At 38.8% G+C, this 15,281-nt stretch overlaps 1 protein-coding gene across 11 annotated transcripts in view; it reads left to right on the top strand.

Moving 5' to 3' along the window:
* The window catches only part of nrxn2a (neurexin 2a), a 408,435-nt gene that overhangs the window by 353,528 nt on the left and 39,626 nt on the right, over positions 1-15,281 (top strand). For all 11 annotated transcript variants that reach the window (XM_083565425.1, XM_083565433.1, XM_083565432.1 and 8 more), the window contains one exon: positions 11,758-11,939. In XM_083565425.1, the coding sequence (XP_083421551.1) occupies positions 11,758-11,939 (182 nt within the window). The remainder of the gene's footprint in view (positions 1-11,757; positions 11,940-15,281) is intronic.

The following is a 15,281-nucleotide window of genomic DNA, read 5'->3' as shown; positions in this document are numbered from 1 at the left end:
TATATTTACTAAAATTCCTTGACCTATGCCAAATTCAGGCTTTAGTTCTGCTGTAAAACTGAGATATTATTTTCCCTGTGTTTTACTGCATATGATTTGTATAAAAATATACATACACCAGAATACACCACTAAATCATTAAAGGCAGGAATTAAAAAGCATTTTTTTTTCCGCATCAAAGTACTGTATTTACATCTTACTATAAGATTTGTACTTGCTGTTTGAGAATCCCATTTCACATTTAGTTCCCATTTGCTGTTATAATAACCCCCACTCTTCTGGGAAGATGTTCCACTAGATTTTGGAGTGTGGTTGTGGAGATTTGTGCTCATTCAGACACAAGGATGTTAGTAAAGTCAGGTACTGATGTAGGGTGAAGAGGCCAATTTATAAGTGTTTCAGTTCATCCCAAAGGTTGTTAGGGTTTAGGTCAGAGCTCTATAGCAGGCCACTCAAGATCTTCCAGTTGAACCCATTTAACGATATCTTTATGGTGCTGGATTTGTATGCAGAGACATTGTCATGCTGGAACAGGTTTGGGTTTCCTAGTTGAAATAAAGGGAAATTTCAATGCTTAATCATCTAAAGAAATACAATTACTATACATTTGCTGCCGCCAACTTTGTGGTAACATTTTATGGAAGAATCACATATGGCTGAAAAAGTCTGGTGTCCCAATACCTTTGTCCGTATCTTGTACCTTTTTGTTTTAGCAGGAATTGTTTAGCTTTCCATCAATCTCTGTCTTTCTCACTGCTCTTTGTTCTATATATCCTCTCCCTCAGCCACTTTGCTTTCCTGCATGGCTGTCAGTGGTAATTACTGGGAGTTTCAGGGTTATCTGCCAGAGAGCCTTGTCGAACCACTGGAACATTATTGAGCTGACATCTTTAGAACCCTTCAGAAGCACTTTGAATTGTAGGTTTGTGATTGTAATATCCCCCCACCCCTCCCCAAGTCCCCCATGTCTGTATGCATGTCCTGCCATTATTCTCATCTAAATGGATAATTTTTATTTTTTTTCTTTTTCTTTAAATACTGATTCTTGTCACTGGATAAGTCAATCTTTTTAAATTCACTGGGGAAATAAGGAGCCTTTTATATATGAGACCAATTCAAGCTTTTAACGCTAATACCAGTGCTTTTTACCAGTACCAGTGTTATTTTAAAAAGGCAGCATGCTACATATATGTATTTTGACCCAGATAAACCCATCTGTTACTGTCTGAATCCAGACCCTGACTGTAGATCAAACTGAACTTGACTTGAACTTCAATTAACTCTAACCCTAGCTAAAGGTAATCAAACACAAGGTAATTTCTAGGGTAAGTCAGTAAGAACAAAAAATAAAATAGAAAATAAGAAAACATTAAAAAACATACATATATACGTACAGAAATGAGACTTAAAAATCCTTTATTACGACATCATAAGCTGATACTTCTACAGAACTTACACCAAAATCTGACAGAAAAAATACTAGCATAGCATAGGGCTGATGGGAGGGACAGTGGACTCCACTGCAAGACCATTTACAACGTAAACAAAAGAGACAAATGAGCCTAAAATCAATTGTTCCTAATTAAAGAAAAGCTTTAACTTAATTTGTGCTTGAGATGTAAAGGGCTTTAGATAAAAAAAAAAATAATCTCAAAATTTGTCCAAATGTCCAGATTTCTCCATGTAAAAGGTTTTCATAGCACGCCCCACACATAAAATCCAACTTGAACACTGAGAAGCATATATAACACACATCTTCCTCAGTTGATCATGCCAAATGCATATTTTCCATAGAAAAGCTGTTTTATACTTACATCGAGAGAAAAAATGACAGGAACCGAGAGCTTCTTCTGAAAAGCAGTCGTTATGTGCAACAAAATGCCGCAGTTTTTCGTTCTTCGTTCTTGATAAATGTGTCTCTAAAACATGTCATCTTTGCTTTTCCCTTCTCGCTTTTTCTCGACACGTTTTTCTTATTTTATGCACAACTGTCATAATGCATACACTGAGAGAAATGTAAAAAAAAATAAAATCTTTTTTTTTTATAGATAAAGGCAAATCTATCAAATAATGAATGGAAATATATGAAGAATGGAGTGACTGCTTAAGCTTATGACGACAGTTCTAAAGTGCTTTCAGTGAAGTGCTGCGGAGGCTTTGCACCTCGTCTGAGTAGCTTCTTAAATTCAAATGTGTGCTGTCCTATTCTTAATGAAAGCCTGAGAGGTTGAAGTTTTTTGGGGTGGTTTTTTGTAGGCTGTGTGCTGCTGGGATGAATGAAGCTCTGAAGTTAGACGCTGTGACAAAGTTGAGGATTGAGGAAAGGAAGGGGGCGTGTTTGAGAACTTAATTTGGAACCCTGCCAGGCACCAACTGATATGATTATCAAAGTTTTGCCAGTGCAATTAGGTCAGCCAAGAACTTCAGGCGGAACAGTATATAGATACAAGTCATTGTTCGTGCCATAAGAATCCAGACTGTAGGAGTGCCCCCTGTGTTCCTGTTTTTTTTATTTTTTCAGCAAATGTTCATGCTGAGCCTTGTTCTTCATAAGATCCTGCTAATTGGGTGTTATTATTTTTGATCTGATCGCGTCCTATTTTTTTTCCCTTTGCGAGCCGATGCTGAAGTAGAAACTAATTGTGAGTGTTATCATTAGCTAACAAGAAAAGACAAACCGTCTTCGGCTGGACCGGGGAAACTGATAGAGGTGTGTGAAGTTTGGGCAGACAGCTGTTCTCAACACTGGCAGGCTTCTGGTAAAAGACAGGAGCTCAGGAGAACATTTAGAAAGCTCTACATATGTTTTAGCAGCACCTAGGGGTCTATGATAGTCGCTGATAATGTTGGTTACGCAGCCTTATTAAATACATTTATGGTTATAAGTGAACATATAAAATCCTTTCTAGCATAATTTGTTGCTGCTTTGTTGGGCTAAAACAGAGTAAGTACAATGTGTTGACAAATTGAAGTGATACAATATAAGATGAATGGATTTCCTGGCTATGTCCTGTATATTTGAAATAAAGGCCAATAGATTATCTAATAGACTATTTCAATTCTCTGTACTTGTCCAGTGGAATTGGGAAGGGCTAAAACAAAAAATCATCAAATCTCACTAAGTTTTGAAGTAAACACTCCTGTTTTCATAGCTTTTACCATAAGACTGCTTGTAACCTGGTATACGACATGCCTGCAAACATCTGGTGTGTTTCGAAATGCAACTGAAGATGCGACTAGCATATTGAGTTTTATGCATATATTCCAGTGCTGTAGGAAGTGGTTTATCCGGACTTCTTTATCCTGAGAAATGTAGGAGGTTAATATACGATGGCATCCAGGGAATTTTCAGAGAGAGTCAATATTATGTTAGCGGCGTTCAGAAACACAAGAGTCACCCCAATGAATGCTAAGTAGTTCGAGCTTCTTCGTTTTTATACGCTTCCATATTCCATGCTGGATATTAAAAAAAATATTATGTGCATTTTGAAGCTAGTATTGAAGAGAACATTTTGGAGGTATGTTTCCTTAAGCCTATTAAATTCAATGTTATTTCCTTTACTTTTAATCTCGTGTACGTGGTTCAGGGAGGAGATGTATGCGTTTGAATTTGTTGACAAAGAATATTACCCAAATCGAAAGCATTGACTCACAGATTAATGAGCCACCAATGATGGGCAGTGACATTTGTTATAATATTATCATTCACAGCATTTCAAAAGCCTGGAACAGCATGGGTAATTTCCTGCCAGACCTAAAACTGATGCGGAGCCCACGCACAAGCGAAATGTGTGGCAGCCTGGGAAAACCCTTCACATGTTCACGATTTGACCTTTTCTATTATGTATATAGTTTAAAAAAGTACAGACTTTTCTGAACTGCAATGAGATTCTCTTTTGTATGTAGTAACCATAGTTTTCAAGGATTTCATTTCGGTGACACTGCCTATAATTGTAACTAAAATCACCCAAAAGAAATGTGTACAATAGGAACTTTGCTTATCAGTATTATCTACATTAATGTCTGTCAAATCACCTGAAATTACAGAAGTCTTAAGAGGCCATGCATTATAATATTCGTCATCTTTTCTCATGATCGCAACCTAATTTCCGCGCATAAAATTTATTTAACTTATTTTTCTTTTAAAATCATTGTTTTCTCGTAGCATCATGGATTATTCGCTTTTACTTTGATCAGGGACTCAAACTGAAATAGCTTTCGGACCCGTGTGTAACTTACAGTACACACAGGTCCGGATCTAAACAATACGCCTGCCTTATCTGCCTACTTTTTTGCCAGGTTCTCCTCTGGGACACCCCTTTCTCTCATTTCAGAGATAAAGTCCATATTAACTTTATAACATAGTAACTTTATGATAGATATTTCAATTACGATTCAATCACGTCGTGAGAAAAAGAGGTTTTTACATTGAGATCATGAGAATACTACATCGTGATAATCAGAAAACAACATCTGTTATGTCGGAATCACGGGAAAATTAAGTTGTGATCACGAGAAAACAAGAAAGAAAAATATATTATAATGCATGGCCTTTTAGGACCTCCATCAGAAAGTGACCCATGAAGTAAAAGAATCTCGTGTCATCACATGTCAAGCTAGCATTCGAAAATATTTCATGCTTATTTCCTGCATTTCTGATCTTGTCATTATTCTTTTTATTATTTTTCCCAAATTTGTTAAGAACCAGTTGTCAGAGATGGAGATGTGAGTGGACACTGGCAAAGATACGGTCAGATTATATGGGCAGGGTGTGTGACTGGAAGGATCCAAATGCAGGATGCAACAGGGTATAGAGAAGGCAGTCTTTAATGGAGGGAGTGAGCAGAGTAAACAAAGTACAAATTGTGGGCAGAGCAAAAACACTGTCCAAAAAACAGCCCTCAATCTGAGAGCAGGCAACCAGAGCAATGCAGGGAGAGCCAAAATCAAAAATCCAAAAAACTATCTAAAGTTCAGGCATGGCAACTGATCAATAGAGGGCAGCGTAAATAAACACAAACCAAAAACAGTCTAAAGTCCAATCCAGAGCAGAGTCAGGGTCAGGTTTATAATTTGGGAACAGGGAACCGGGATCAGGGGTCAGGGACCAGGACAGGCTCTCAGGGACTTAGAAAGCTGGTGAGATAATCTGGCCCTGAGCTAAAGTGTTGTTGACCTTAAATACCAGGTGGCGCGGGAAAAACGGCAAGATGGCCGCCGACCTGGAAACGCGCACAGCGAAACCAGGAAGTCCTGACACCAGTAGCTGTTTATAATTTGAATTGATGCTATGAATTGATGATTCATCCACTGCAAATGATCCGAACAGCGGAGTCACTGATTATCTTCAACCAACAGGTGAAGACCTCGTCCTGAAACAATTAAACTAGCACTTTTCCCCGTTTGCTTTGTCTTTGATTTAAAAAAAAAATAAATAATAATCTTAAATTTGAAAAGAACCAGTGTTGATTTATTCATTCATAGAGACTCAAAGTCACTCTGGATAAGAGCATCTGTTAAATGTAAATGCTGTGTTCTGTAGCAATCAGTATGTGTGGAAGTCACTCTTAGCTAGACTTGGTATTAGATTGACTGACTTTCTCACGGGACTACATTCAAAACATTTCTGCACCATGTATGATTTTGTAAGCTCGAGGTATATTATTATTTTGAATGATTTTGCCAAAGCAACTTCCAAAAGGTTCCAAAGCCTACTAATGAATGCACCTATTGCTACATTTTCCCTTCTTGAGTGCTTTTCCCGGAGACTTTAATGTACATTATTTAATTTTGATGTAATGCAAAGCTCTCTGGCTTTGTGTGAGGGCATGTCTTAAAATTGTGCAGTGATTATTCTCAAGGTGATGGGAACAGCAGGATAGTATAGGTTCTCACTGCCTTCCACTTTTATGTTGCTTTATAAGCGGCTGCCTTTGATGGCCAACACTAGGTGTGTGCCCAGGAAAAGAACTGAGCCAGTACACACACAAACGCACACACACATGCTCCACTGGCCATGATTCCAATATCCCCCCAGTGAGAGGCTGGCAGCACACAGTAAATAACCTCTGTGCTCACCAAATCCCCTTGTATCAGTCTATATGCAGCCCTTATCTGATGGGTAAGTCTCGCAGAAGCCCCAAAGACACCAGCTAACACCAAAATCAAATAAAAAAAAAGTTGTACTCATATTTCTTTACTTGATTACTGTCCCTTATTTCAAACAAATTTTAGGGCCCTGGCTGAAGGTGAAAGTTAATCAGTAAATTTCTAATTAGGAATAATTATTCATGGGAACCTTAGCGGAAAGGGCATAATCACGGTGTACTAATATCTTACCAATAAGCTTTACAGGTTATGCATGGAGATAAAAAGCGTTCCTGTTTCACGAGAAAAAAAAGATCATTGGTGTTAAATCTCGTGCCATATTTTCATCTGCATGTTTTAAAGTGCCGGGTGTATGATCATCCCAAGTGACCCTTCTCACATTGCTCATTTCTCAGTATCTTGTAAACCAGCAGGGGCGGGGGTGGGGGGGATGTGGGGGGTATTACCTCTGTCAAATTGCACAAAAAAAGCTTCAGGAAAGGTGCTCTGTGAATGGCATACAGCTGAGGGAATGTAGCAAGCCAGAAAGAGTAAACCTGTACACCTTATCTTACTCAAAGCTCAAGGCTTTTTACCTCACCAGCAGCAAGCAAGTGAAGCGAGAAAATGGATTTTTCTTTTTTTTTTGCCTCAGAGGTCTTTTCCTTTCCAAATAGGTTTATATGGACATTGTTTATTATTTGCTCTTGGGCGAATTAAATACCATTTACAAATCCTAAACCTGTCAGTATTTTAAAGCCGAAGCTCTGCGACCTATACAATAGTCAAGAGTCTACTGCATGAGGTTGCAAGCATGAACAAATTAGGTTCAGTCAGTATGTCAAAATCAGGTCCTGGAGGGCTACACACATATACCAATGTGTTTGTTTTTCATTCATTACATTAAAATATAGTCAATGACAGCTTTGCTAATTAGCTGATGAGTTGAATATGATTTTTTTTTTCTCCAGGGCCTGACAGCCCTGACTTAAGTTGCCTCATTTGTTTTTAATTATGTTGTCTTTGTTGACTTGCCTTTTGTAAAAAAAAAAAAAAAAGTTTGGTTATACAGATGTGTGAAGAACTAAAAATCATTGAGGCATATGTTCATTATAATCAAGTACATAATCGATGCTGTTCATCATAATCAACAACAGTGTTAAAGCATATTTTCTTTAACATCTCCAGCATTAAGTGCTCTTTTCCTCTTATACTGCAGCAATTTTCAGACTCTCTACATTTAAAGACAATCCGATCAATCGGAAACTAGAATTCAGCTGCAATATATATTGTATAGGAGTTTACTTCCCATCGTACAAATGCAGACCTTTCTTTCTTTCTTTGAATACTTTGATTTAAATTTCATTAAATCACCTCAGAAATCAGAACGTACACAGTTTGCTTTAGTTGAAGTAGTTTACTGATAAAGTGTAGCGATTTAAGGCCATTACAATAATATGAGAAACACTGCTTCACACTTCTATCAGGTATCATCTCTGATCTCGGTTATTTTCTTTACAAAGAGGAAGATATATAGCAACAATGCGCATTTCGTCGCTTTAACCTTGAAGATAAGGCAACGTAAGATTCAATTTGGAAATTTCAGACTGTAGAAGATCAAACAAGCTCTGGAAATAACAGCTAAGGAGGAGCAGGCTTCGAAAGAGTTCGAAATCTGTACACCTAAATAAAATCTGAGCAGACACTATAAATTGTGTCAGATAAGATTAAATTAAGATCTTCTTCATCATCTTTTGGCAGCTCCTGTTAGGGGTCTCCACAGCAGATCATTCGTCTGCATACCACCCTGTCCTTTACATCTGCCTCTTTTAAACCGACTACCTGTAAAAAAAAATAAAATGAGAACAATGATCGCAATGAAGAAGACGTTTATACCAGAGTAGCAGTCATAAAAAACATGAAGTACTTCGGGTTAATCAGAGTAAAAAAGAACACATTCTTACTGTTCGTCACTTGTAATGTAAATGGGATTTAGCTGTAAAAGTAAATTAAGGTAAATTTAGGAAATAAGTAATTGTCCAAATCGCTGGATGATACAACTGTCTAGCTGAATGTTTGCAAATAGTAATCACTTACAACTTTACTTTCGATTGTTTCAGGCGTCAAACAACAACAGTTCGGGTTAGGATATCGTTCAAATGTAATGATGATCTCTCACACCTTTTGGTTAGAGATGATCCTTGATGGCTCTCTGCTGCTCCCAGACTGATTAAATTAATATTATGATGAAGATTAAGATTGGTTAAAGGTTATTCACCTGAAATTCTGGTGAAATTCTACCTAGCCTTTTTGCAGATGAGCTCATTCTGATATACCATAAACCTTCTCATTGGCCTTCATCTTTTCCCTCTGCCTGGCAGCTCAATCCTCAGCTTTCTTCTACCGATAGACCCCATGCTCTGATCTCATCCTCAGGCAATTACCCTCATTAACAACTGAATTTAATTATATGCCATGTTTCATATTAAGTATAAATAAGTACTGTCACTCATCACTTCATCCTCAAATGTTACACACAGTATTGCTGCTGTATATTGTAGAGTACATCCTGAAGTAACTTCTTTATCTTATGTGATGCATAATACTGCTATTTGTACTACCATGCACTTTCACACTTCATGTACATTATTGATCTGTCATATACTCTGTATAGTGTGTTCTTATAGTATAGTTCATATTGTCTTAAATAGTTTGGCTATTTTATGTCTGTACTTTTGAGAGTCACTAAAGCTGGAACCCTATTCATTGTGTGTGTCCACACAATTGACCAGTAAACATGATTCTGATTCTGATTCTGTAAGATGAAGGCGACGTTCTATATATTTACCAATGGCCCATCATTGAGTTTCAGTTATGATTAAAATCATTCTTTTCCACTAGTGAAATCCTACTGGACACGACCAATGTGCCTAACTTTGGTCTGCACTGTGCCATTTCAGGATCAAGTCTTTCTGTTCAGGGCAGACTGTCCTTGTCTGTACTCCACAGTCTGCACCTCACCTCGCCTGGCACACTGTTATCTTGGAGACATTCTGCTCTCAGGCCCATTGCACTCTCTATGGCCACGTGTTGTTAACAGGTGTCGGCGCCCCCGGCTCCTTACATGCCCCAGCGCTAGCAACAAGTTAGCTGTAGATTTCAAGAGCAGGTGTGCGACTCTGTCTCTCACAGCCAGTCTCACCAGACCAACTAATTACATTCCCCTCACCTATTCTGCTCAGCTCGTTTATACCACCACGGGCTGCCAGAGAGGACAGGTGGTGTGGAAATCCGGCTCTCAGGTTCGATTCGGCAGCGCGGGCTCATGTTTTACAGAGCGTAAAGCACTTACCAGTCAATGTGAGGAAAATGGGCTACAGATAGGTAAAGTTAAGGTGTATTATTTCAGCTGCCAACTGGCATCAAAACAAAAGAGCTGTGTTCAGCACATGAAATATACACAATTGGGTTGAACTTAGACAACATGAAACTTTCAACGCAAAGTGAACAGCTAAGAATGAACATCCACAGTCGAGAGCATAATGCTTGATTGTTCTTTTTCCCTGGGCTCTGCTGGCTTCCGTGCATTGTTCACGAAATTTTGCTGTATCATGCAACAAAAATACTTGGGTAATTGTACTTTTGGCTAATTGTATTAATCATTGGGGTACAGTAACAAAGTAAATGTAATTTGTTACTGTACTTAAGTAGCTTTTTTACTTATGTGTACTTTACTGGAGATTTTCCATTCAGGAAGACGTTTACTTTAACTTCACGACATTTCAAAGTAAAATATTGTACTTTTTTACACTTTGCGAAATCAGTCGTTCCTTTTTATTTGAGTGGATAAAAACAACTGGTCAAACATGCAGCAATCCAACGATCAGTGTAAAGCGTGTGTTCTGTTTTTAACTTGTTTTGATTGGTGCTTGTTTGTATCTATTAGAACAGTTCAGCATCAGTTCATTTTGAGAGGAAGAAATGATGGGAGAAAATTCTGATTCTAACTCGCCACAACACCCGCCAATTGTTTTTGAAGTAGTTGAAAAGTAGGCTCATGATCATTTTAATAGATATCAGTCAGTGTTTGAAGGCACATTTGAAGGCAAATACTTTTGTACTTTTACACGAGTGAAGGTTTAAAGGGAGCACTTTTAAATGATTAATTCCTTTTTTTATTGAAATTAAGTACAGTAATACTTCAGTATCCGTCGGCTGCAGAACTCGTCAAATTTGGTTCTCGTCCCGTTATGACAACTGAAAAATGTTCCTGCACTCGTCACATGCTCGGAAGTTGACACACAGACCCTCATGATAAAATGACGAACAGTGCCATAGAGTGCCCTCCAAAGCGTTTTGTGCTTTCTGTGCATTTTAAGTCCTGAATTGGTGAAAAATGCTACCAAGGAGCTGGGAAAGGATAGCAATAAGGCTAAAAGGCAATTAAGTAGGGCCTCAATGGAAGTGAAAAAAAAGAAATCATAGCCAAGTATGAGTGTGGTATAAATACGACTCGAATCGGTGATATGTATGAAATTCCGAGAGCAGTGATCTCGACAATGGTGAAAAATAATAAAGCAGCAAGTGTTTCTAAAGGTGTGAAATGTGTGACTAGTTAATGGCTATATACTTCGATCAGGCATAACATTATGACATTATAACATTATGGCCGGTGAAATGAAAAACACTGATTATCTCTTCATCATGACACTGTTAGTGGGTGAGATGTATCATATATATTCTAGACAACTGGGTCAGAGCATCTCCTATACTGAAGCTCTTGTAGGGTGTTCCTGGTCAAATTGCTGGAGAAGTGTTCAACAGGTCAGAACTGTTTTTTCAGCAAAAGAGGGACCAACACAATATTAGGCAGGTGGTCATAATGTAATGCCGGATCATTATAGTCTGATATTAAATGGGCAATGACGTTCACTTGAGTAAATATTTGGCCAGATACTTCCATTTTAACAACCAGGATTATTGTACCCTCAAGTACAATTATCAGTGTTTTTCACACTTGTATGCATGTTGCATTATTTTTAAAGGTAAATTGGAAGAATTCATCCTTATTCCTGACAGCACAGACTCCCACAGAAGCATGTCTGATTGTTAAGAGCAATGTGCCACCCCGGGTGGTCCAGTCATATATCCCAGCCCCCTGGAGCCTGGTGCTAGTTTTGTGTCACATACTTCTGTGCCTCCACATCACTGTGTCTCTGCCAGTGAGCACAAGCGCTGTTCTGTGTTAGCGCTTGACTGCACAGGCAGTCCAGAAAAAGGTCAGGAACTAAGCTGGAGCTTGATCAGAAAATGATCACAGCTCTTAATTCAGCAGAGAATGCCATACCCTCAATTGTCAATGTTGGCGATGGTCTGTTTGCCACCAAAGTAATATTTTCAGAACAAGCATCCAAATCAAGGATGAGCCTAACTACACAAGGAACAGATGGCAAGTCAAATACTTTTTTTTTTTATCTCGTTCTCATTTAAATCCCTGCACGGAGTGAAAAGTGGGAAAGAGAGCTTACGCATCACCTTGTCTTTTCACTTGAGCATCCTTCCTGACACCTTTTCTTTAAAAAGTTGGTTTGTTTCATCATTCCCTTGTTCAACCTTGCACCAAAAGTCTAATCCAGCTGTTTTTTCCTTTTTTTTTTTCCTGTCTCCCAGCTGGGACAACATATATATTCGGGAAAGGAGGAGCTCTCATCACATACACGTGGGCACCGAATGAGCGGCCAAGCACCAGGGCGGACCGACTGGCCGTGGGCTTTAGCACTCAGTTGAAGGATGCCATCCTGGTGCAGGTGGAGAGCACGCAGGGCCTGGGAGACTTCCTTCAGCTACACATAGTAAGTACCTGTTACTCCTGCATAAAGACTTTAGTGTAGTGTTGAAAGATTGATTCACCATATAATGAAGGGTATTAGATGACCTGCTACATGTGAAATCATATCTTTAGTTGATCAATTCAATACATTTTTATTTGTAGAGCAATGGACATTGTCTCTGCTTTACAAAGATAAAGTGGAAGTAAAAGAGTGTATACGTTTGTTCCTTATAATTGCAATTTTATCCCTAATGAGTGAGAAAGTGACAAGTGTGGCAAGGAACAAATCTCTGCAATGATATGAGGAAGAAACCTTGATAGGAACCAGATTTAAACCCATTCTCATCTGGGTGGATTCCAGCATCCAGGATTGGGCAATTCCATCAATGTTAAGGAGTGCAGTAAATGCAACCTGTGGTCCTGAGCCTTTGAAGTAGACTGTTGATATAAAATACAATCCAAATCCATCATTGAGTTACTCAGTAATTTCATTGATCTTCAGGATGTTGATGTGGAACCATCCCTAGCTCTCCAATTGAAGAGAACTCCATCCAAAGCAGGGTGTCAGGATAAAAGAGGCAGATCCAAAGAGAGCAAAGGGACAGGAGCACTGGTCGCTGGTAGCTCAGTAGCATATTTAACTCGACACAGAGAGAGAGAGATACAGTATTATCGCTCGCTGTCATGAGAATATGCGAAAAAAAAGTTTCATGTATGTTGATGATAAACTTGTTTATTTGTATCATGTGGGAATTCTAATCCAAGCAATAAAGATGACATGACTCTTAGGACCTCTGAAATAAAATGTAAATCAGGTGGGATAAAATCTCAAATCATTGCTTTCAGGCACTATAAAATCGCGACACTGCATCAAGGCCATATTCTGAGATTAAGCAGCGCAAATAAGTCCTGTCATTTGCCCCAGATAAGATGCAGTGATAGCACAGCTCAAAGCAAAGATTAGAAGTACTTAGTGAGAAGATTCATCTGCATAAATGTGAAGAACCTGAAAACAGTAGCAGGAAGGAATAAGCAGTGTTATTATTTAACCTGTTTATTTTACATAGAACTGTGATGGTGTGCTAGTATTGTGGAACGGTGGCTCTTTGCCTCTTCGGATTTTTCTCACAGATATTAGATTCGATTCATTTATCAATCAGAAATATTTATTTATAAACAATATGATTGATTTATTGTCATTCTGCCAGTTGTGGACGAAGTACACAAACCATGTACTCAAGTAAAAATAGAGAAACAGTAGGTAAAATATGACTCCGGTAAAAGTAAAAGTGTTCGCTTTAAATTTTCACTTGAATACAAGTGTTTGCCTTCAAATGTACTCAAATATCCAAAATACTTTGATTTATTATGGCTATAATGTTTCTATTATCATTTTTGTCACAAGACAAAGTTGCTTAATCAACTCAGTTTACGTAAAAAGACTCTCAGCACACTGATCTATTAATAAAATTATGTTAATGATTTAAACACTGATCTGTTTAAATGAGCCAAAAACCTTCTTTTCAACTACTTAAAAAAAATCTTGAAATTAGGGCGGGTGTTGTGGTGAGTTCAAGTCAGGAGTTTCTTCCATCATTTATTCCTCTCAAAATGTTTTGCTTGCTGTTAAACTGATGCTGAACTGTATGTTAGTGTAAGTACGTAGATACAACCAAGCGCCAATTATAACAAGTTCAAAGCAGAGCTTGCGCTTGAACCTGATTGATGGATTCCTCACCAGTTAAGTTTTTATCCGCTCATAAATAAAAAGGGGAATGACTGATTTTGCAAAATGTAGATATTTGACTTTGAAATGTAATGAAGTTCATGTAAAAGTCTCCCCAAATCGAAATACTTCGGTAAAGTACAGATACACGATAAAGCTAGCTTTTGACCTTTACTTCATAACTGTCCACCACTGCATTGTGCAAGTACAGAACCAATCAAAGATAATTTTAATTTAAAAATCTTCTTCAGATAAATGATAATTTTAGTCTGAAACCTAGACTTTTAAATTGGAAGCCTCTTTAGCAGTGCGGGAATAAACAGCCTGATAGCAGCTGCCTGGCCATACACAGAGCGGCGTTTGTTTTCAGACACTCCCCCTCGCTTGTTGTAGTCTTTAAACTCAACAAAAAGGTTCGTTCAACTGCGGAAAGCCTGGGTTTTGAGAAAGCTCTGTCAGAATGTGTGCAAAACGTCGTTCCGTTTGATGCCACTCTAACTCCCGAGTTTATTTCCGGCACTGAATTTTACGCCATCAAGCACCAATGATTTGGTGTGTATAATGTATGAGGTGCTGTTGTAAATAAAACGCAAGTGTATAAAGTTTATGGGGGAACATAAAAAGAAGGTTACAATGTGGTCCGCTCTTGCTTTTTTCCCCCACAGTACAGCTTTTAATGCAATCCATGTCCTTCATGCAGAATATTCGCTTTGCTTCAGAAATTAAAACAAAATAATTTACCTGGTCATAAGAACAACAGTGGCATAGATTCAACAGCACACACTATGGGGAAATAAAATCTTTAGGGCGTTCTACCTCCCAAGCAAGACTTTCACGTCCTGTCGTAGAATACCTGCAGTGTCTCGTCCCTCATGCTTTACCTGGTTTCAGTCTGATGATGCGTGGCGCCACTTTCTTGCCCACAGAGTCTGAGACCTGCAGGAAGGCGTGGGCTGATGAATGAGCTAGTGGCATCAGCAGACCAGCCGCTCTCACTGCCAGTAATGAGCAGCAGAGCAGAGTGGTTTTTGGTATTCCAGGGTGGCTGTGTATCGATCTTTGCTGAGACTCTGGCTTCCATCATCACACAGACATTTTGGAATGAGGGTGCCATGGGGGTTCCAGAACCCACTTGTCAGAGGGGGGGCTGATGGATTTATGGAGCTTTCTGATCTGTGTGGCAGAGTTTGTTCAGTATAAGCAGGTCTTGCGAGAGAGGAGCTGCAGCTGCAGGAGGTGTGTTGATCACACAATTCCAGCCCTGGTCCCAGAGTGCCCCCTGTGCTCAAGTGTTTTATGTTTCAGAAATAGCTGTCAGTTAACCTATTAGTTGAAAATCAGGTGTGTTGAGTACAGGGAATACACTGCAGTCTGCAGGGCAGGGGTACCCAGGATCAGTGTTAGGAATAATGATGATGAATGGAATGAGATGTCGAGAACTTTTTGATTCAAAGCTTCGCCCTTATGAGAATCTCTGGAACATGACTTCAGCCCTAAAAAGGATTTATGAATGTGAAATTAAACAGCTGAAATATGTTTGCTGGGTGGATTTATTTTAAGTTTAAACCACTAGATCATTTGTGTCCCCACACCCATGCCCTCGTCTCAGCAGTGACACAGGCTATTGCTCCAGATAGC

This window comes from Silurus aristotelis, assembly GCF_946808225.1.
Source record: "Silurus aristotelis genome assembly, chromosome: 16".
Classification (NCBI taxonomy): domain Eukaryota; kingdom Metazoa; phylum Chordata; class Actinopteri; order Siluriformes; family Siluridae; genus Silurus; species Silurus aristotelis.
Note: the sequence above shows the minus strand (reverse complement) of the source record. Positions and strands in the feature narration are given on the sequence as shown.